General features: G+C 40.5%; 1 protein-coding gene across 11 annotated transcripts in view; it reads right to left on the bottom strand.

The window, feature by feature from the left end:
* SRPK2 (SRSF protein kinase 2) overlaps positions 1–21,711 on the bottom strand; it is a 250,181-nt gene that overhangs the window by 132,713 nt on the left and 95,757 nt on the right. For 3 of the 11 annotated variants that reach the window (XM_045089682.1, XM_045089685.1, XM_045089686.1), the window contains exon 3: positions 13,399–13,462. The exons of the other annotated variants lie outside the window; for them this stretch is intronic. In XM_045089682.1, coding sequence (XP_044945617.1) covers positions 13,399–13,462 — 64 coding nt within the window. The remainder of the gene's footprint in view (positions 1–13,398; positions 13,463–21,711) is intronic. 11 annotated transcript variants of the gene reach the window in all.

Below are 21,711 nucleotides of genomic sequence, written 5' to 3'. Positions count from 1 at the left end.
CCAAACACAACTTTCCCACTTGTTTGCTTGGAAATAAACACTTTCATCTACGCGGAAACCTTAGAAGGATCAAAGATACCACCACAGCAATAAATCCATAATCGATATCCTCTCCTTTCAACTACAAAAGCTCAGAAAAAAAAGCAACAAATTATTAACCACAAAAATTCTGTAATCATGACTAACCATATAGAACAAAGAAAAAAATACTTAAGGTTTGACAGGCCAACCACCTGTCCTCAGGACAACCCTATCCATCTAAACAAATAAGGAACCAGTCTTTCTTCTTTTTTTTTTTTTTTTTAAGATTTTATTTATTTATTTGACCGAGATCACAAGTAGGCAGAGAGAGAGAGAGAGGAGGAAGCAGGCTCCCCGCTGAGCAGAGAGCCAATGCGGGGCTCAATCCCAGGACTCCGGGATCATGACCGGAATCATGACAGGACTGGAAGGCAGAAGGCTTTGCCCACTGAGCCACCCAGGCGCCCCAGAACCAGTCTCTTAAAAATCTTAAAGAGAGGGGCGCCTGCATGGCTCAATGGGTTAAGCCTCTGCCTTCAGCTCAGGTCATGATCTCAGGGTTCTGGGAGCAAGCACCGATTCGGGCTCTCTGCTCAGCAGGGAGCCTGCTTCCTCCTCTCTCTTTCTCTCTCTCTGCCTGCCTGTGATCTCTCTCTCTGTCAAATAAATAAATAAAATCCTTTTTAAAAAAAAATCTTGAAGAGAAACACACTCCACAAGCTCTTGTGGTAATCCACTTCAATGTTTACTAATCACAGCATCAAGGAATTTACCTACCCTCTGTCATTCAAATGGTAAATACTGCCATAATGCTACCACCCCTTCCCAGAGCAAATGCATGGTAACATTTTGCCACCAGCTCTACAACACATCTTGCAACCTCTGATTCAATCCTAGAGGGGAAAATACATTTCTTAAGAGTTTCTTAAAAAGTCTGAGACCGGACTTTAATGCTCACAGGCACATGTGTAAATTCTACACATGGGCAGAACATTTCCCTTGCTAAACCCTGTCAATGGCTCTTGGTAAACTTCAGCATTAAAATCCAAAAGCCTGGCGGGGCGCCTGGGTGGCTCAGTGGGTTATGCCGCTGCCTTCGGCTCAGGTCATGATCTCAGGGTCCTGGGATCGAGTCCCGCATCGGGGTCTCTGCTCGGCAGGAAGCCTGCTTCCTTCTCTCTCCCTCTGCCTGCCTCTCAGTGTACTTGTAATTTCTCTCTGTCAAATAAATAAATAAAATCTTAAAAAAAAAAATCCAAAAGCCTGGGTGCCTGGGGGGCTCAGCTGGTTGAGCCTCCAAATCGGGTTTGGCTCAGGTTTTGATCTCAGGGTCGTGAGATGGAGCCCCACGTCAGGCTCCAAGCTGGACATGAAGCCTGCTTGAGACTCTTTCTCTCTCTCCCTCTTCCCCTGTTCATGTACTCTAAATAAATAAAATCTTTTAAAAAATAAAATAAAATCCAAAATCCTTACCACTGCACAGAAGAATCCTTGCTGCCAAGGCACAGTGTCTCTCTGATTTGTTGTCCCTACCTTTCCTACACCTCTTTCCCAGCCTTACAGAATTATCTGGAGTTCCCAAATGGTACCACAATGTTTCAATTCACTCTGAGTTCTCACACGCTCTCTCCCCAGACTACAAAGCCAATGTGAGGACTTCAACTTCTCATTTCAGCCTCCCAACAGAAACACACAGAAACACACTCACACTGCTGGACCCGCCCCTCCAAAACTCAAAATTATAGCAGGAAAAATGCAGTTTGCCAAAAATAGATCTTGACTAAAAAGGTGATTAATTTTTACAATAAAGTCAGTGAATACTTACTAAACACAACAAGGCCCTAGTTCACAACCCCCACAAGGAGGGTTAGAGGATCTTAATTACTACACACCTTTAAAAAAAATTTTTTTAAAGGAAAGCCTATCATTGGTGTTAAACGTTCTGTCATCTGTATCGGGTGAGAAGTTTCTATCATCTAACTTCCTAAAATTTCTTACAAGATTAAGATTCATTAACAAAGGCACTCAGTATCACTTCAGCGTTTCATAAATGCGGATGAATACAAGAATCTACTGTGTCTTACAGTCTGTTAAAGTTGGTTTCATGGACTCTGCTCTCGCGTATGCACACCCAGAGCAACACTGAAGCATCACAGAAGCAGCTGGATTCCCCGGAGAGAAGAGCTCGGGAGCAGGACTGGTACAGGTCAGCAGTGACTAGCACACGGTCCGCCATCGACACATGGCCATGAGACTCCCAGATACCAGTGTACGGCTGCCAGTGAGAGTGTAAAGCCCTATCTTTGGGGAGCAATGTAACACTCCTGCCCAAGACTCTCTACAAGCTGGCTTTTGCAAGCCATTCCACTTCTAAGACCACCCAGACTCCATAAATACAATCACAGTATGCCCATCCCTATCACAGATTCAGACCTATGCAGCCTTTAAAAATGAGACCATAAAAAAATGATGCTACAGAAGATTTACTTAATAACACAAGAAAGACTGCATGAGATAAAAAGCCAATTCCAAAGTAATTTGTCAGTATGATACTGGGTTTTCTTTCTGATGGTGGTGATCCTGTTAAAGTATGTCTGCTTGATTTTTTATAGATGTACTTATAGTAAAACAAAATATTAACTTCAAAAAATTAATAATGGTGACTGACCTTTAGTGATAAAAGCATGGTGCTTTTTGTGTCCCTTTTATCTCAATTTTCTAAAATGAATAAACTGGAGATATGTGAAAAAGACAGTAAAGGGCACCTGGCTGGCTCAGTCGGTTAAGCATCTGCCTTCGGCTCAGGTCATGATCCCAGGGTCCTGGGATTGGGCCCCATGTCAGGCTCCCTGCTCAGATGGAAGGCTGCTTCTCCCTCGCTCATGCCCTCTTCCCTGCTCCTGTACAAGCACACACTCTCTCCCTCTCTCTAATAAATAAAATCTTTAAAAATATATATATATATAATATATATATAAAATAATACTAATCATAATTAAGTTAAAGAAAAGGTTTAGTTCTCCTGCCGGAACTAGTATATTTTCTCCTTAAAAGTAAGAGCAACATTACTTTTTTCTTTAGTCTGGCTGTCAGGAGACTTTAACACCAAATATGCCAGTCACCATGAGCAGGTGCATAGCAATGCCATGCATCTGGGGCGGGGGCGGGCGCGGGGAGGGGGCTGCTTCTGACTATCCACCATCACAACCTTCTACCCTGACCTGCACTTTCTCGGGCCCTTTCTTTATTGCATTGTAGATATTCTTCTAACTAGCCTCAAAAATCTTTTTTTGTAGGACGAGTGTGGGTGAAGGGGGAAAAGAAAGATGGAAAAATAAGGGAAAAGGGGAAGGAGAAAAGGAGGAAGGAGAAAAGGAGGTGACAGTTGCACAAACAGGATATTGCTGTACCTCTGTAATTGTCAGGTTAACTTACTGAAGTTTAAGTTCTACCATGGTGGGCACCCTTTCAGGGGCCCTTCCTACTTCAAACAGTTGAGATCTTCCTAAATTTTGGTACCTTAGTACACAGTTATTAGAGCAGTGATCACCATCAGAAAAACCTAGACACACACTTCTTAGTAAAACAATAGTTGGACTTGTGTGCCTCCCGTAGACAGATAATGCTTATAGTACTCACAGGACTTGAAAATCCTTTACTGTAAATCCACACAGGTTTGTGGCCCCCAGACTGTAAATCAACGTGCTCCAGCACAGTTTACCATGAGTTGAATTCAGACGGCAGATACTCTTTTCTTTTAAGGCTGGTACAAGTTTTGTTTTTAACTTGGATCATCATTTAAGTGAGAGCTCTGGGGGCACCTTGGGTGGCTAAATGGAGTGAGCAACTCTTGATCTCAGGTTTGTAGGTTTGAGCCCCACAATGGGTGTAGAGATTATTTAAAAATAACATCTTTACAAAATAAATTAAAAATGAGAGATCTGACATTTAAAAAAAACGAATTCTCAACTTCTCCTAAAAATCACAAAAGGCAGCACAGCTTGGCTTGTATTTCAACATGTCAGCAGCCAGCAAGAGTGGATCAGCAGCCACTTCTTTATTTACTTATTTATTTTGGAAGGACACGAGTTCTTTATAAATACTTGATGTCAAAAACACATAAAAACTGCATTACAGGACACCTGGGTGGCTCAGTGGGTTAAAGCCTCTGCCTTTGGCTCAGGTCATGATCCCAGGGTCCTGGGATCGAGCCCCACATCGGGCTCTCTGCTCAGCGGGGAGCCTGATTCCTCCTCTCTCTCTCTCTCTCTCTGCCGGCCTCTCCACCTACTGTGATCTCTATCAAGTAAATAAAATCTTAAAAAAAAAGAAAAACTGCATTACATACCAACAGGTCAAAAGGACAGACGTGTAACACCACCAACCACTGCAGAATTAGACAGTGTGTCTTTGCATACCATATATTTGTGTGTATAGGCTCATTCGTACACACCCGTGCACACACACACACACACACCCTTATATTATAAACTCTTGGTTTACAGAAGCTAGAGTATCTTTAAAAAACTTTTTTGCCACCTGTTTTCCATCTTTCGTACCTACTCTCTTTTTTATACTGTCTTTTAATAATATTTTTGCATTATTAAGTCTTCTATAACACAGTTTAATCTCTGCATCATATTCCTTACACTGTATAAACTATAACAAATTTAGTACTCTCACATTGCAAATCATTCTGTTTATTTCCAATAGCTTTGGTATCATAAAGGTGCAGAGTAATTCACAAAAACCATTTTGGTTTTATTTTTGCCTTTGAAGCAGCACAGGAAAGGGTGTTGAGTTCTCTATGCTCCTTCTCCCCAATTCTCCCTCCCCTTCCTCTTTTTTCTTTTTTAACTGAAGTGTAACAGCAGCCACATCTCTAGATGGGACTGTGGTCTCCAGTGTTGTGGAGGCCGCACCTGCCCTCCTCACTCACTCACAGTTGCCGTGGGTAGGCAAATGTCTATAACCCCTTCACCTCACCCCTAGCCTTTATGTACGTTCACCCAAAGTGCAATAACTGGTTATTTGTGATCTTTTCAAAAAAGTGCCAAGAGCCTCCCCCTGGAGCGGTCCCTGAAACAGTGCTCAGCATACCACATGCCCAAAACACTGACCGAGTTAGGCCAGGGGTAAGACACACACCAAGGCCTCTTCTGTCAAGAGCCTATGCTTTCATGCTGACTTTGCTGCTCCCAGATTTCCAAATCATTGACTGGCTAGTGCACAGCAGCTGCTGAGAAATGCCGGACGGATGGACAGATGATGGATGGAGGACACATGTAATGTACACTAAAATTAGTCTTTAATTTCTTCCAGCCAGTAGCCGGGAGAATTCTGCTCCCAAGGGAATCTGTAATATGCTTATGAGAGCTAGAGTTATCTCTTATTGTTGTCGTTGTTGCTCTGACACTAGCTGTTCACATGTGTGCAAAATTTCCCTGCTCTGCCATTTGGGGGTGGAGAGGAGGGCAGTTCCCAAAGCACAGAGAAAGTTCTACTGTGGGTACACTAAACAGTGACAGGTAACACTTGGGACCTGGTACTGAATTACAATGAATCACATACTGAGAGAGTTATTCTTTTCCTGACTTTTCAGGCTATCTGAGTCTATCGGAGAGCATGTCTCACTTTGGTGCTAACACATATTTAAGCTCCTTTCTGACACTTGCCAGTTTAATTTCCTTTGTAAACAGAGGGAACATATGGCCAGGCCTAAAACCTTTATCAGACAAGAGAATCGAGACAGGACTTAATAGAAATTGTTTTTTAAAATTCTCGTAGGAATACAAAGATTTCTTTTTAAAGAAAATTAACCTTAAGAAAGTATTATAAAAATCTATGTTACAGGGGTGCCTGGGCAGCTCAGTGGGTTAAGCCTCTGCCTTCGGCTCTGGGCTCTGGTTGTGATTCCAGGGTCCTGGGATGGAGCCTCGCATCGGGCTCTCTGCTCAGCGGGGAGCCTGCTTCCTCCTCTCTCTGCCTGCTTGTCATGTCTCTGTCAAATAAATAAATAAAATCTTAAAAAAAAAAATCTATGTTACATACATTTATCACAACTAAAAACAAGCAAAAGACTTGTTATTAAGTAAATAACAGCAAAGGATGAAGTATAACCAAGACAAACAGCACCAAGGCGATATACAAAACACTAACATCTGGGGAAGAAATGGCTATCATTTGATGTTACCACTTTGGCAACGAGAAGGAAAGTGTTCAGATTTACTTTAATTTCCATTTTATATTATAACAAATATAAAAAATATCTGTAATAACAAACTGCATTTTTATGGTGACGGAAAAACCTGAGATGCATAACGTTGCTACTCTGAGTTAAATTAGCTTATTACTAGAACTGACTATATGTGAGAATACATATAACCATTTATGACTATATATGGCTATACTCTATTATTCTAAGCCAACATCATAAAATGATGCCCTATACCAAAAAAGTCTTCCCCAAAAGTTCCCAAATTGTAAGCCGCAAATGATGATATAAAATAAAAACATTCCACAATGAAAATACTTCTATATTTAAGTTCTTCAGCTGGGGCTAATACTAAGTAAACTAATAAGGAGACCAAATGTCACTGATACTTCCCTCTTTCAAACAGCAGCTGTGACAAATGTTAGAAAGGAGAGGTACACAGTTCTACAAGGGCTTACAACAGGTGTAATCAGACCTCAGCAGGGCTTCCTTAAGATGGGAGGGATAGCAGCAGCATAAGACTAAAGCAAGGAGAGGAGTGCAGTCAGGGAGCCTGAAGTCGGCCTCACCGGCTCAGGTATGGAGTTCTCTCTGCCAAGGACAGTGGGGAGAGAGCTGAGGGGTATCTAAAGCAGAGGGCCCTGCCTGAGCAGATCCAAGCTCAGGAAGGCTGTGCTGGCTCTAACATGGTAGCCCTGCAGAGAGGCACCAGGAAGCAGAAAGTTTAAATTGATAATAAACACAATAATCCAGAAATTACTGCATCTAGACCACATAAATAATGACCAACAGGAAGGAAGTGCAGATAATTGTCCTTTTTTTTTTAAAAAAACAGACATTAAAAGACAATAGTATACTTTTTTTTTTAAAGATTTATTTATTTGACAGAGAGAAATCACAAGTAGACAGAGAGGCAGCCAGAGAGAGAGAGAGGGAAGCAAGCTCCCTGCTGAGCAGAGAGCCCGATGTGGGACTCGATCCCAGGACCCTGAGATCATGACCTGAGCCGAAGGCAGCGGCTTAATCCACTGAGCCACCCAGGCGCCCCCAATAGTATACTTTTATTTAGGTGTATGATACAGAAATTTAAGAGACTATGATATAAAATGTAACAACTATACAAATTTAACATTATAAAAAATGTAATATAAAATCAAAACATATCAAAAATGTTCTCATTTCTTGGTCAGACCCAAGGTGGCCTACCAGAGGTCTATGGAGGGGTTCTCAGGGCCGGGGGCGTGGTGATGGTGGCTGAGTACCAAGAACTGAGGCTCTGATTACTTCCCCGGTTCTCACCCAGGGCTTTTATGTTTTCTGTGATAGGCCTCTAATAAGGTTTAAATGAAGAAGTAATTCTGCCACTGAGACCAAGTCTGAAAACTAATGGTAACACCTGTGGCCTACAGGGCCCAGTATAAACATCAGAATTAGTCAGTGGGAGAGCAGTACCTTAGATAACTACACCTTATGATTCCCATTTGGTCTAAACTTCTAATTTCCTTCATGAAAGCTGGTACTCAGAAAGTCCCTTATCTCTATCTAATTCTCCTCCCAAAGGCTCAAACTGTTGGTCACACCCGCACACCTATCAGAATTCTGACAGAGAAAGAAAAGGGGAAGGGAAAAGAACTGGGAAGACAGAAAAAGGATGTATACAGTATCAGCCTCACCAGGACCTGGAGAACAGCTGGAACAGCTAGGTGAGTGCAGACTGGCACACTCGCTCTGGAAAAGTGGCAATATCGCTCTAACACTTAGCAATTACGCTCCTGGGCGCACACAAAACAGAAATGCACTGGTCCACTCCCCAAAGGGTATGTATACAAATGCTCAGAGCAGCAGTGTTCCTAACAAACTGCAAACATCCCACATGCTCATCAACAGCGGAATAGATAAATGCAGTGGGGCACATTCAAACGGTGAATTCTGCCCAGCAACGAGACCCAGCCAACTCCCAGCCAACTCCCGCTAAGCACAAAACACAATGGCATCTCACAGGTAATGGGGGTGGGGGAAGAAGACAGACCAAAAGTGTGTACAAAGGGTTTCTAGTTATAGATGATGCTCAAAAACAGACCCAAATGAACAGTCCTATCTGGAAATACCTTCATCTTTACCTTACTACTAAGACCCAAATGAATCCCAGTCTTAATATATTAAGAGCCAAAAACTTTATTAAGTAAACCTAGCAGAAAATCTTAATGACCTTGGGCTTGGCAAAGATTTCTTAGATACAACTCATAAAACATAAACTACATAAGAAAGAAAACCCAATAATTGGATTTCATAATGATCTATGATCTGTGCACTTTCCCATACATACTTTCAATAAACATATTAGTAAAAATTAAATGAAAACAGAAGCAAGCACAATGACTGAATGGAGGGAGACCACACTGTCATCTCTTCTCACCACTCAGGGAAAGTCTGTCCCAAGTGCACTTGCCCTGCAAGCTCAGACTATGGCTGAAGTGACGATGAGAAAGAGAGAGACAGTCACCACTAACTACCCACCCCGCCTTGGGAGCTGGAATGGGTAGACAGAAATTACAATGAAGAGAGAATTTTAAGATCTCTTTTTTCGTGTTTTTGGGTTTTTTAAGTAATCTCTACACCCAACATGGGACCCAAACTTACAACCCCTGAGATCAAGAGTCAGACACTCTAGCGACTGAACCAGCTAGGCACCCCGGAAGAGGGAATTTTTTTGTAAAATCTGGCTATCCTTCCATGACTGCTCTTAGTTCACCACAGAGACATGGAGGAAAATACATTTGACACAAGAACAAATAAAAGACACCTTGGTCCTGGACCCTTTCCCCCGAATACCCTTGACTTATCTCTCCCATCCTGATTTTTAAATATTCCCCCTCCCTTCCCCTTATTCTTCCAGGCTTCCCTTTTTGCTTTCTGCAACCACGCATCATTATCATATGCCCTTTCTCTTTCACTTATGAGGCTCCAAAATAAGAAAAGGAATTAAAATACACACACAAAAATAGCAAAGGTTCTCTGTGTGTTTCAAATGCCCTTCTTATGCTGGGGTAGGGACAACAATCTCTATCACTTCTCACAATCCTGTTTATACAGCATCGGCAGAACATAGGCCACAGCGCCAATGTTTTTATACTTTCTCCCTCTTCCTTTCTCTCTTCTCCTGAAGAAGGTAGTTACCAATTTATAAATTCAATTAAGTGCTAGCTCTGTGGGATACTATAACCTCAGCTAGCCCTTATCTGCTACAGTATAAAGAGCCCTTTTAACCCCCCCAAAATGTCAAATATCTAACATACACACAGGAAATGATCCTTTTGGTATCTGGGAAAATGCAAACTTCTGACAGACTGTGAACTTTATTAATTACAACAACAACATTTACATTTCACAAGAGAGTTGGGAGCAAAGCTTTGTGTGAATGCAGGTTCATAAACTCCTCAAACTCCCCACCCTCCCAGGAGTCCGCATGTAAAAACTGGGAATCCTCACTCTGAGCACCTTGGGCTCAACCCTTCTTTACTGATTAAGAATTGTCGGATTTCGTTCATGAGTTCACTGAAGAACTAGCAATACAGCTGGACAAAAATTTTAATAAAGCAAAAAGTTCCTTCTGCTCACTTCAGGTCCTTCAGGGGAGGCTGTGTCAGAGGCCTCCGCACAGCGTGCGCATGCGTGCTCCCTCCCTCCCGCCCTTCCTCTCCATCCCCCTCCTCCTCCTCCCTCCTCACTTAGAACTTCTATTTGGAACTGTTTAATAAATGATTACCACCTTTTTGCTAGCTATTATCATGATTACTACTCCTTTTCCTCCTCTTCCCCACCCACTCCACCCCATAAATTTCCAAATCCCAGAAGTGTTGTGGCTAAGAAAAGTCAAGAAGAAACAAAACCTTGAAAACCTAGTTTTTATATCAAACAAACGTTCACAGCTTTCTTTTTTTCATTAAATGGGGATAGGTAAGGAAGTAACCTTCGAATGGTCCTCTCACTACCATATTTAAGATGAATACATTCACTCATTCAACAGGCAGCAATTGAAAAGGAGATTACCGGTAGTTACGATTTGCTTCTAAAATCTGCAGAAGGGGCCCCCTTGCAATCGACAGATGTTCCTCTTAACTGGCAACGACATCCATCAGGTATCACGTGGTTTGTTGTTGTTTAATTCATTCAATAATGTTCTCTGTCCTTAATTTAAAAAACCAAGTTAACATTTTCCCCCTTTCTCCAAAGCTTAAAACCAAAAAACAATTTTGTCACCCCAATGGATTTCATCCTATGAGTCAGCCATTCTGAACAGGACTCCTAGCCATTCTGAACAGGACTCCTAGCATCCCCTACAAAATAACATCCATGGACCCCCACTACTTTGTTAAAGGTAAAAATATAATCTTAAATGTCAAAGTTTTATTGAGATATGTGTTAAGAAAATATATTTTCTTATTTAGGCTCCAAAACAACCTTCAAAATTCCATATATTGCTTCTAATCAGATTTATTCCTTAATGAAGGATCCTAAGTCCACAAAAGTAAATTAGGTTTATTTTTTGTTTTGTTTCTCCCATTTTATAAAACTGTCTGAACAAGAACTGATTCAACCAACACTAGATGTCACACAGGACTAGCAATTCCCATGAAGCAGGTTAAAAATATGAGATGGAAGAATTATTAGGACATCACTGTTTGTATTTATTATATTTTATACTTAGAAATGTTGCTTCTCCACTGGATGGCCTGAAATATCAAAAGATCATTCTATGCTGCAGTAAACAAAATCAATTGTGGAAAATGTTAAGTTTTGGTTTCCTGCAAACAAGTAGCTTCTCCCTTCTTTTAAAGAAGATAGGCTTTCTTCATCATTTTTACCAAAAAAAAAAAAAAAAAAAAAAAAAAAAATACTGACCAGATGTAAATTCCAAATAGCTTTAAGACTTAAAAGGTCATGACTCAAACACTCAAACAGCTAAATTAAAACAACAACAACAACTAAGACTTTCAATAACTGAAGTAACTGGAGGACGAGGAACTGGAGGATGTGATATAATGTTACCTGATGTTACAAGCTATTACATTCATGGGCACGATATAGCATTACTAGGCCATGAATTTTTTTTTAACTTCATATTCTTGTTTCTCAAATTTTTTCAGACACTTTGAAAAGACAAAGGCTTGGCTACTCATTATTGTATGCCTTTTGAAAAGAAGAGGAAAAAAGGCGTAAGTTCAATTTTTTAATATATATATACATTAATGAAGCAACTTCCTTGCAAAGTGTTGGCTGACTCATAAACTACATTTATCACCCATGAAGTCAGCATATCACAAGGGTCATATATGTCTAAGCACCCCCAAAAGCAGAACAAACAAACTCTGGTAAAAGTGTGTATAAAGCTGTCATAAGCCTAGTGGCTGATTTCTCAACTTTGAAACCATAACCACATGCAACCTCCCTTTCCATTGAATTTAACTACAAGAGTGTAGGTAAAAAGACTTTTAAAATAGTAAATAACAATAATAATAAAATAAATAAATGTAATTACCAAAATATTTTAGTGCCTTTCCTTAGAAAAATGTATTTTAATCATAGAACCTCACACATTCCTAACGTGTTTCTCGCCAAGACTCATCCATTCTGTCCAACCTTCAATTGATCAACCCAGAATTTATGCTATTCAGAAGAGCTGACATAATTATTGCCACCATCCCACTGAAAATGCTCTTCCTGGTAACAAACTCCAACATTACAGTTGGCATCCGGACCGCCACTATTTACACCGCTACCCTCTCCCTTCCCATCACCACCATTTTTACTGGCAGAACACCCACAAGACTCAAGATTGTTTTTCATCTCAGCAAACAAGAGTGTTCAAAATCGGATGGCTAGCCACAAACCAGGAGTTAGAAACTACATAAAAATAAACACAAATGTGAATAAATTTTTCTATTTTTCAGTTTCTGAAGAAAGCAGTTAATATCTTATTTGTAATGTTCTAAATTACAGCCAGGAGCCTTTCCCTTAATTACACTAATAAATCGATTTAATGTCATCATTTTGCCATCAACTCACGTCTTCCATACACTAGTTTACTTGAATTAAACCCATTTTACCATGGTAGCTTCTTCACCTCATTTTTTTCCCCAGTGCTTTTCCTCGATCATCCTCAACTACTAAATCATGCCTCCATAATATTTTCCTAAATATTAAATCTGTGAACAAAAAAGATAACCTGAAAACTAACCACTAGAGAGACAAATCAACACACCTTCAATACAAAATATCAACATAAAGTATAAACTGTTAGGTAACCAAGAGAAAGGTAAGCATCAGCTATATGCCCAGGAACCTCAATTTAAAACATTATGTAGTATGCACAATTTTGGCAAACAGGGGTGAACACAATATTTACATATCAAAATGGGCAACTATATAGCCTCATTTCTGGCTGGAGATAAAAATATCTTAATTCCATTTATTAAGTAAAATAGCAATTTTAAGGAAATACCTCCTTTTACAGGTATAAGCATTTGACTGACAGATAAAATAATTGCTTTAAAAACACTTCTGAGTCATTTTGTCCTTACCTGCAGGCACGAACCATTACTGCATGCAGTGACTGTTCCATTTCCTAGCACAGACTTGAAGGAGCATCATATCTCTTTCAGAATGTGACTAATCTGTGGGTTTGCAATTCCTAAGCTATTTACAAATGGCACTCCCTTTCCACATAAGAAAATATTTATGACAACCAAAAGCCAAGTATTTTTAACCTACATGGTACAAATCATGTTGGTAATTTTGTAGCAACAACCTCAAAATACAGGAAGAAAATCTAATACTAATATTTCCTTAAAGAAAGCAAGATTTTTGTTTTGCAACGAAGTAAATTATTTTCTAAAGCCTCCAACAGCTGTCACACATGAACGAGCGCTCTGCTGGGCTATGGTTACATGCTGCAGCTGATTCGGCTTCACTATTTTTTAAAAAATCAATTACCCTTTGTAAAAGCAGAACAGCCTGCCCAAATACACATCTTCAATACACCACAATGACCAGCATGCAGTACAGTACATTAGACAGCAAACTTAACAAGGAAAAAAACACGTCCTGGTTGTTTCTTAGCAATGCTACACCATTAATTGTTCATGCAAGAGATGTAGCTGTACCTTTCTGAAGAGGACGACTTCTCAGAGTTAACTGACATCAGCAGCTCAATCTTCTGCTTGATTTCTGGAAAAATCAGAAAATATTCACAACCAAGATTGCCTGCCCTTGCTTTCAAGCTTTATATCAACAGATTTTTTGTCTCTGATCCCTTTTGTTCAAAAAGAGGCCACAAGATTCGCAGTACTTCTGTTAGGACTGGGATTCGATGGTGCTATAAAGGGAAAAGCTCCAGAGGCACCAGGCCTTGCTAAACTATGCACATGACTGTTTATGAAAGCAGGAAGTACCATTTCTTTTAAGCAGAGGGGTGTTTTCTTTTTTAAGGTAGAACTAGCACGGCTCTGCCAGAAGATTTCAAATGCAGCAAATTAAAACACAAACAAGAAACACTCACCACTGCATTCGATACCCTAGATCATCTGAGAAGCCTGGGTAAGAAAGGTATGAGCTGTAAGGAACAGATGTTCAACCCTTGGCTCCTTGCATTTCACCGGCCCTAAAAAATATGGCTCAGTGAATCATTTTTGTCACTTAAGAATGAAATATTAAACCAGAACCCCAATTTATAGATTGGAATTTTTTTTAATCCCTGTTATAATTTCTTGCTTGTCTTTAATTGAAGAATCTGTCTAATACCTAGTCCCTAACTCCTTTAGAAAAAGACTTCTATTTTACACCTTAATTCTCCCCTCCTCCTTCGCAATACAGCACAAGTGAACAGCAACACCCAGTCACCGAGCAGATAATATACTTGTCCTTTTAGGAAAGGACTCACAATGCCATCTGCAATAGAAATGGAAGCGCCAATTCAATTTAATTAAAAGAAAATTGCTGATACTGATTTGGGGGGAAAAAAAAGATAACAGACTAAAAGGGAAGGAGAAGTAAAAATAAAGGGGGGGGGGACCCTAACACATTTCCTTTAAAAATACTAATGACTAACCTAAAAGTACGTAATTTTATGTGATCCAAACTGACAAGGTCCCATTAGACTATTTCACACGCGAAGCTGTTTTCCTATTCATAAATGTGATTTCTATGCATAATAAAAAGTTCACACACCAAACATAAAACACCTGGCCCCTGAAATTCAACTAGAGGCAGTCACAGGAGTCCAAAGTGGACCTCAAGAGTTTGGAGGGTTTTACGGGGAAAACAAATCTTAATTTTTAAGAATACTGATTACAAAAATCAAAGAAATATGGAAAGATAGAAAAGGAAAAGGGAATAAAAATTAGTTTAGTTTGGGGGGTTTTTTTGTTGCCTAAAATACAATGGACCTGTTCAGAATATAGCCTTTCAACGTTGTTAAAATAAGGGATTTTCCAAATTGTTTAAGCTCCGGCTTCATCCAGTGGGCACTCCATAAAACCGGCACGAACATGTGATGAGAGAACAGAATCTGCCACAGACTGTGGCCAAACTCCCTAACCACCGGGGAGAGCACACCACACGGTGGTTAAACGGAGACGGAGACGACGACAATGAAACTTACCTTGAGGATTCCTACGTGGTTAACAGAGTACAGCACCAGGTGCCACAGCAAACATTTACTAAGCCCCCACCCCCACCCACACCCCCAGCTTCAGAAGAGCACAGCGTTTAAGAGCTCAGGCTCGGCCACCAGCAGCCGTGGATATGAAGGCAGGCTCCTCCAACGTTTTTAATAGCCACATGACCTTGGGGAAATTACTTAGACTTTCTAAAAGCCTCTATCTCCTCTCCTATAAAATGGGGATAATAATGGGGCTCAGAAAGGGCTGCTGTGGGGATTTAATGAAATACAGTGTTCTGTGACAGTCATGCAGATGGAGGGTCGTGCTGGACAGGGGTCAGCCCTCCTTGTCTACTGCTAGGGAGTGTCTGGCAGAGAATAGCAATCCGCAACAAATACTTGTCGAATGAGTTAATGAGGTATATACACTAGGTCTGTCCTGCCTTAAGCAGCTTTTCCACAGTTTTGATCCACCTTCTCCCTCTTGCTATCAAGCTCAACATATACTTTTTTGTCACTATAGTTTGATTATATATGGAATTGTAACTCTAATCTGTATCTCAGCCTCCCCATGTAGAGAGTTACTCTTGTTTCTCAACTAGTCAAGTCAGAAATGTGGTTACATTTGAATCCTTCTTCATTGTGGTGATTGTTCATTTCAAAAAGACAAAAAATTTGCACTTTGGTGTGCAGAAGATCTGGGCACATAAGCTGAAAGACCCCAAGTTTAGGGGCACCTGGGTGGCTCAGTCAGTTAAGTGTCTGACTCTTGGTTTCAACTCGGGTTGAGTCATGGTCTCAGGGTTGTGGGATCAAAACCAGTGCCAGGCTCAGTGCAGAGTCCACTTGTCCCTCTTCCTCCCAGTCACAATCTCTCTCTCTCTCAAATAAACAGAATCTTTGGGTGGGGGAAGACCCCCAAGTTTCAACTGCACAGCTCTTAGGGAAGTGTATAAACATTAGAAACAAAAGTTAAAACTTTGAGAGTTCCAAACCAAAATGGTTTCCAATAATGCACGGACAGGTTTCTACCACCATTTTCACACTTTCTTTAAACCTTCAGATTTGTTTCTAGCTCCCAAAGGACTAAAACGTTTAGGAATATTCACAAATACTACGTGAATACTGTATACTCTGAGGCCAGTGTATCCCGTCTACTCTACTACTCACTCCTCCTTGCCAATATCAGCCATAGTCTGATTCCTCCCCACATTCATTAACAACTCTAGAAGCCATCCCACAACAACACCTTCCATGCGGTGTTCACAGTGACAGACAGGTCTTCAAAAAACCCTTGGCTAAGACCTCAGCCTCCTGAACCCCTCACTCTTACACACACTACAAATTAGCTGGCTGTTCCTGTTTCATTCACGTATCTAGGATCCTTTTTTTTTTTTTTTTTTTTTTTCATTTAAGTCCACCAATATCTTCCTTAATGAATGATAGTCTTTCTGCTACATTTAGATTTTCCCCACACCAAATTTTTAAAATCACCCTGTTTCCTTCCAATACTTTATAATTTTATTTAGCATGTAAACCTTGGACCCTCTTAGAAGGTATTTCAGTCTATGAATACATGTAGAGATCCAGTCTGCTTTTATAGTTAATTTAAAACCTTGTGTCCCCTACCCCCACAATTCTAAATTACTCTTTTCACCACCACTCCTCAGTTCTTCCAAAGCGGCAGTCTTACAACCCCGCAAATACATATTTATTCAACCAACCAGTCTCTATTTATTCACTCAGGCCAATGAGTACTAAGGCCACACGTCTTTATTTCACAAAGAAAATGAACAAGTGGTTCCTATGTAGTCTGAATAAGCATATTCAAAATTATGGTTGATTTTTTTTGGGGGGGAATCACAATTTTGTTCTAATTTCTAAGCAACATTATGGGACAACACAAGTTTGTTTTTCTAATCCTTTTGTGTTATTATGATTCTCCTCCTAACTCTAGGTGCTTTGCCGTATCATCTTTTTTCACACAAACCTTACCTGTTAGAGATACTTCTCTTGCATGACCTCTTTTTACTCACTGACTCTTCCATCTATTCCCTTGACATCCACAACCAAAGGACACTGAGGATGACTAAACCTGAATTTCGAGTCCCATATTCTCTCCTGCAACCCAGAACTTTAAGTCCTTCCAACCCTACCGGACATCTTCCCCTACATACATGGTCCTGACATGCCCTGAACATAGCATCTTAAAGCTAACCTCATCAAAGCCTCAGTCTAGGATCTCCTGTTAAAGTCTTTATCTCCCTGAACAGCAGCAGCGTTACCCTCCTGAGCCAGAAATTTCTGAAGGATCCCAGACTAGCACCCTTGTCTCATCTGGGCTACCATTACCACCACTCACCCTTTTCAATCTATTTTATGTTCCAGCATTACTCAGCACTACTCTGTGATCCCCCAAACACACTATGCTTTCTCACACCAACTCTTTTCTGACACAGTTTCCTTCCCTGGGATCCCAGTGCCCAGTTTGCTTCCCTTGTGCCCCCACCTCCCTTTTCTAATCTCACTCAGCCCAAGCGCCACCTCCCCTCCGACAGCGCCCAGACAGCACACACTTCACCTCCTCTGCCCTCTGCAGATCACATACACTTGCACTAGAGAATTCCTAAAATATATGCACTCTTGGCCAACACCCCTGAGACCACAGCTTCCTTAGGGATGGGGACCTGACATTTCACTGCAATTCACGCTTACTTACTGAGTCTTTGATGGTTTTCTTAACCTATTCTAGTCAAAGTTACAATCTAGCTAACTTGGTTTCCTTAAATATACATTTCCAGATACAATTAGCCAGAGCTTCCAACAACTACAGACTTGGGGAGAAACCTCAGAGATCATCACCTAGCTGGACCACCTGAATTTATGAAGAAGAAATCAGAGAGTTAAAAAGATTAACAACTGATAGCAAGAATACTCTTCACCTTCCCCATAAGACCACTGTCCCTGAGAGCTACAGGTAAGTTTCCAAAGACAAGCAACCCAAGCAGAACATTCAGCTTCTTTAAAATCAGCTTCGGGACGCCTATATGTCTCAATCTGTTCTGCCTGCCTTCGGTTCAAGTCATGATCCCGGGGTCTTGGGATTGAGCCCCAAATCGGGCTCCCTGCTTAGCAGGGAGCCTGCTTCTCCCTCCCCTTCCCACTTGTGCTTTCTCTCTATATATATTTCAAATAAATAAACAACATCTTTAAAAAAAAATAAGTAAAATCAGCTTCTAAATTCTATTTTCTCATATCTCTAATTAATTAAAATCATCACTATTGGTCGGCTTTCTCCATTATAACTGCTCCATCTATGACATCATACTCTGATTATTCGTCACTTTACACACCAAAAGGGAAAAACAAATTCACCATAATCTCCCAACTCATGGTCTTCTAACCAACCCCTAAACCTTCTTCACAAAAATCTTTTATTCTCATACCTACACTTTAAAAGATATTCAAATTCCTTGTAAAGATGATTATTTTTAACTCTTTGGTTAATGGCCTATTATCTCTAATATTTCATTTTCCACTTAATAACATGAGTCTGGAGACACATGGCTGAGTCCAGAGCTAAGCCCGTCCCTAAGAACCCAGAATAGCAGTGACCAGTAAGTGCTATTAAAATAAAGTCCAATAAAGGATATGCTTCACAGAACAGACAACCCGGGAGGGAAAGTGGACAGCACCAAATCCACCTGGATCCGGAGAGCAGTGGCAACATGAGACTACCACGTCCTGTACAGCACTACACACCCACCACAAGCTCACATGGGACCCCCCCCTTCCTTTGAGGACATGGAAATTAAATAAGACCTCAATTCTTACATCTACATCCTTTTCTCATGGGTGTTATTCCAACAGATTTACTAAACTTCTTTTCTCTTGCCAAATTCTTTACATAATCATTCACAAAGCTGATTTTATTTTGAATACACATAAATAAGGGGGATTTTTTAAAATTAATGCTTTATATATATTTGGAGCCGTTTCAGGCTACAAGAAACAGGTATGTGCTCAGTTTGCTTCAGGTGATAGGATAATACTGCAAGAAAACATCTAGAAGTTAAGAATAGAAAAATGCCTCCACAGGCCTCCCAGTGAGAATCTTGCTCAAAAGGCAGGGCAGCTCTTGATACTCGGTTCTGTTACCAAGTGCTCTGAGGGATTGCTCTCCATCTTAATGCTTCCGCATTCTGGTGATTCAACACCTCTGTGACCCTAATTCCGCGTCTCCTGTCACTACCAATTAACTGCTTCTCCGCTCTCTTTCGCATGTTCACAGACTCTGCTGTCCCGGGATGCTGGCTAGCAGCCTTCTCTCTCTCTCTCTCTCTCTCTCTCTCTCTCTCTGTGTGTGTGTGTGTGTGTCTCCAACTTCATCCTGCAAGTACCTTTAAGGGGCTCCCATTTAAATAAAAAACGTTGGGCCTGCAGAAGCTTTCTGGCTCAAATGTCAAGCCCTGATACTACCATCTGGGACCAAGTACTGTGTTCCCGACTCAAAATTCAAAAACGGACACAGACGATACCCTTCATAAAGGGGTAGGAGTAAAGCAAGTTGTGCAAAACCGCTAAGAAGGTCGGTGACTGACTGGCCAACACCATGAAGACAGTTCAGTCTTAAAAAGGAGTCCTTGCTATCCTGCATTCACTATTCAAGTCATCCTTTATAAGAACACACAGAAAAGCAAAAATTGTGCAAACAAAAACAATTGTTAATGAACTGACCATTCAAACTGTCCCTGGTTATCCCTAGCCTCTATATCTGCCCATCAACCCTCTTCTCTCTCTCTCTCTCTCTGATTCTCATATACTCCCAACAATTCAAATAGAATGCAAACCCAGAACAAAGTGAAAACTGAAAAAAGGCAACACAAGGTGCAACATTTGACCAAGTTGGTGGAAGATAATAATGAAATGTTGGAATCCCAAGTGAGGATAGAGACTGAGAAATGAGGTCACGGGAGGAGTCAGGAAGGTTAGTAATTGATGAGAAAAATCAACAAGGACAATAATATGCCAAGTGTATCAAGAATGATAATTATTTATCAGTAACTAATGGGGAAAATAATAAAACTCTTAAATAGTTTACAAAAATGTCCTTCATTACAACTGCATTACCAATTAAAAGATATCCAATCACTTTATTATATAAAATTTAGTAGGAAAACACATGTCAAAAACAACTAACACTTGATACAGTCTTTGTACACTCTACTACTCAGGACTTATTTTTAAATTACAATTCAAGTTTTACAATTCAAACTTACTTTCCAAACCTGATTTTATTCTTCTAGACAGAAGTCCCAATTTCACCCCCTTCCTTAAAAGTAGTCTTTTTCTAGTATCAAATTTCCTCATACTATAATCCCCCAAACAGGGTTACTTGTGTTCCTGAACGTGGTACGGTGCCAGTGGAGTACACTGTGTTCACGCCAAACCCTAAAATGGGGCGGAGGTGGGAGGTGGAGGGGACTGGAGGAGGAGGAGGAGGTCTCCAGCTGGTGAGGCTTCAGTCTGAACTTCCACGGTAGCTGCTGCTGCCACTTATGACAAACTTCATTTACTAGAGGAAATAGGTTTCCTCTGTCACTTCTTAAATTATTACTGAGTGCAATTTATAACCCAAAAGAAAGATTAGTTTAAAAGGAAAGGTTTGGGACGCCTGGGTGGCTCAGTTGGTTAAGCAGCTGCCTTCGGCTCAGGTCATGATCCCAGCGTCCTGGGATCGAGTCCCACATCGGGCTCCTTGCTCCACAGGGAGCCTGCTTCTCTGTCTGACTCTGCCTTCCACTCTGTCTGCCTGTGCTCGCTCTTGCTCCCTCTCTCTGACAAATAAATAAAATCTTTAAAAAAAAAAAAATTAAAAAAATAAAAGGAAAGGTTTGCTACTGATTTTCAAGTTGTAGTGAGAAAAGTGGGTCAATCCCCTCAAACTGGGATTCCCATCCTTACTCACCCCCAGAAGCCTGCAAGCAAGAGGCAAGAAGAGGAGTCAGGGGCTCTGGCTGTGCCTGCACCAGCCCCAGATCCAGGTCACCCATCCTGACCCTGCAGGGGTGCTTTCAGACTTAACAGTACATCAGACAATATTTGTTAGCATTGTTTTTGTTCTTTCCATGCTGAGGAATTTCAGGACAATAAATACAAAAATGCATTAAAATGTGAAAATACGCATGCTTAAATAAATGTTTCATTTTATTAGCATCATCATCAGTGTCCTTCCTCTATCAGTAATGAAATGTAATGGAACTAATCCCTGAAAACTGCCTACATGTTTCTCAACACAGCAGAGGATCATTAATAGTTAATCCCAGCTGCTAAACAGAACAAAGGCACTCTTACCCAGACTCTGTTGGGGAGACAGAAGAAGTAACACAAGTTCTTAGAAAACTGAGCTGTTACACTTAGGGTGAGAAATCCAATGCTGTTTACCATGAGATCAAGTTTAAAGCTTTCTCTGTTTTACACTTATAAAATAAATACCATTTATAAATTTTTCTGATATAAGAATTTTAGAAATTACAGTACTCAGAAAAAGGAAGTATTTTATAATCCTAATTAAAAAAGACTGCATTTCATACTAATTATTAACATAGAACTGAAACTACTCGATTCTTTAATACTGTGGCTTACAATGTCATAAATTAAGACATTTTAATTCCATTTACAATTTTGGCACATAAAGGACTATGAGTTCACCAATGCAATGAATTCTTGCTTTCCAACTCCTTTAGTAAATCAAGGTCCATTCAACCATCTTGAGAAGTAAGTTCACTATCTTAAGAGATGGTAAAATTATTGTACA

The sequence above is a fragment of the Mustela putorius genome, unplaced genomic scaffold (genome assembly GCF_011764305.1).
Source record: "Mustela putorius furo isolate JIRA1106 unplaced genomic scaffold, ASM1176430v1.1 tig00003845_pilon_pilon_pilon, whole genome shotgun sequence".
NCBI lineage: Eukaryota > Metazoa > Chordata > Mammalia > Carnivora > Mustelidae > Mustela > Mustela putorius.
This window is presented reverse-complemented; position numbering and strand designations above follow the sequence as displayed.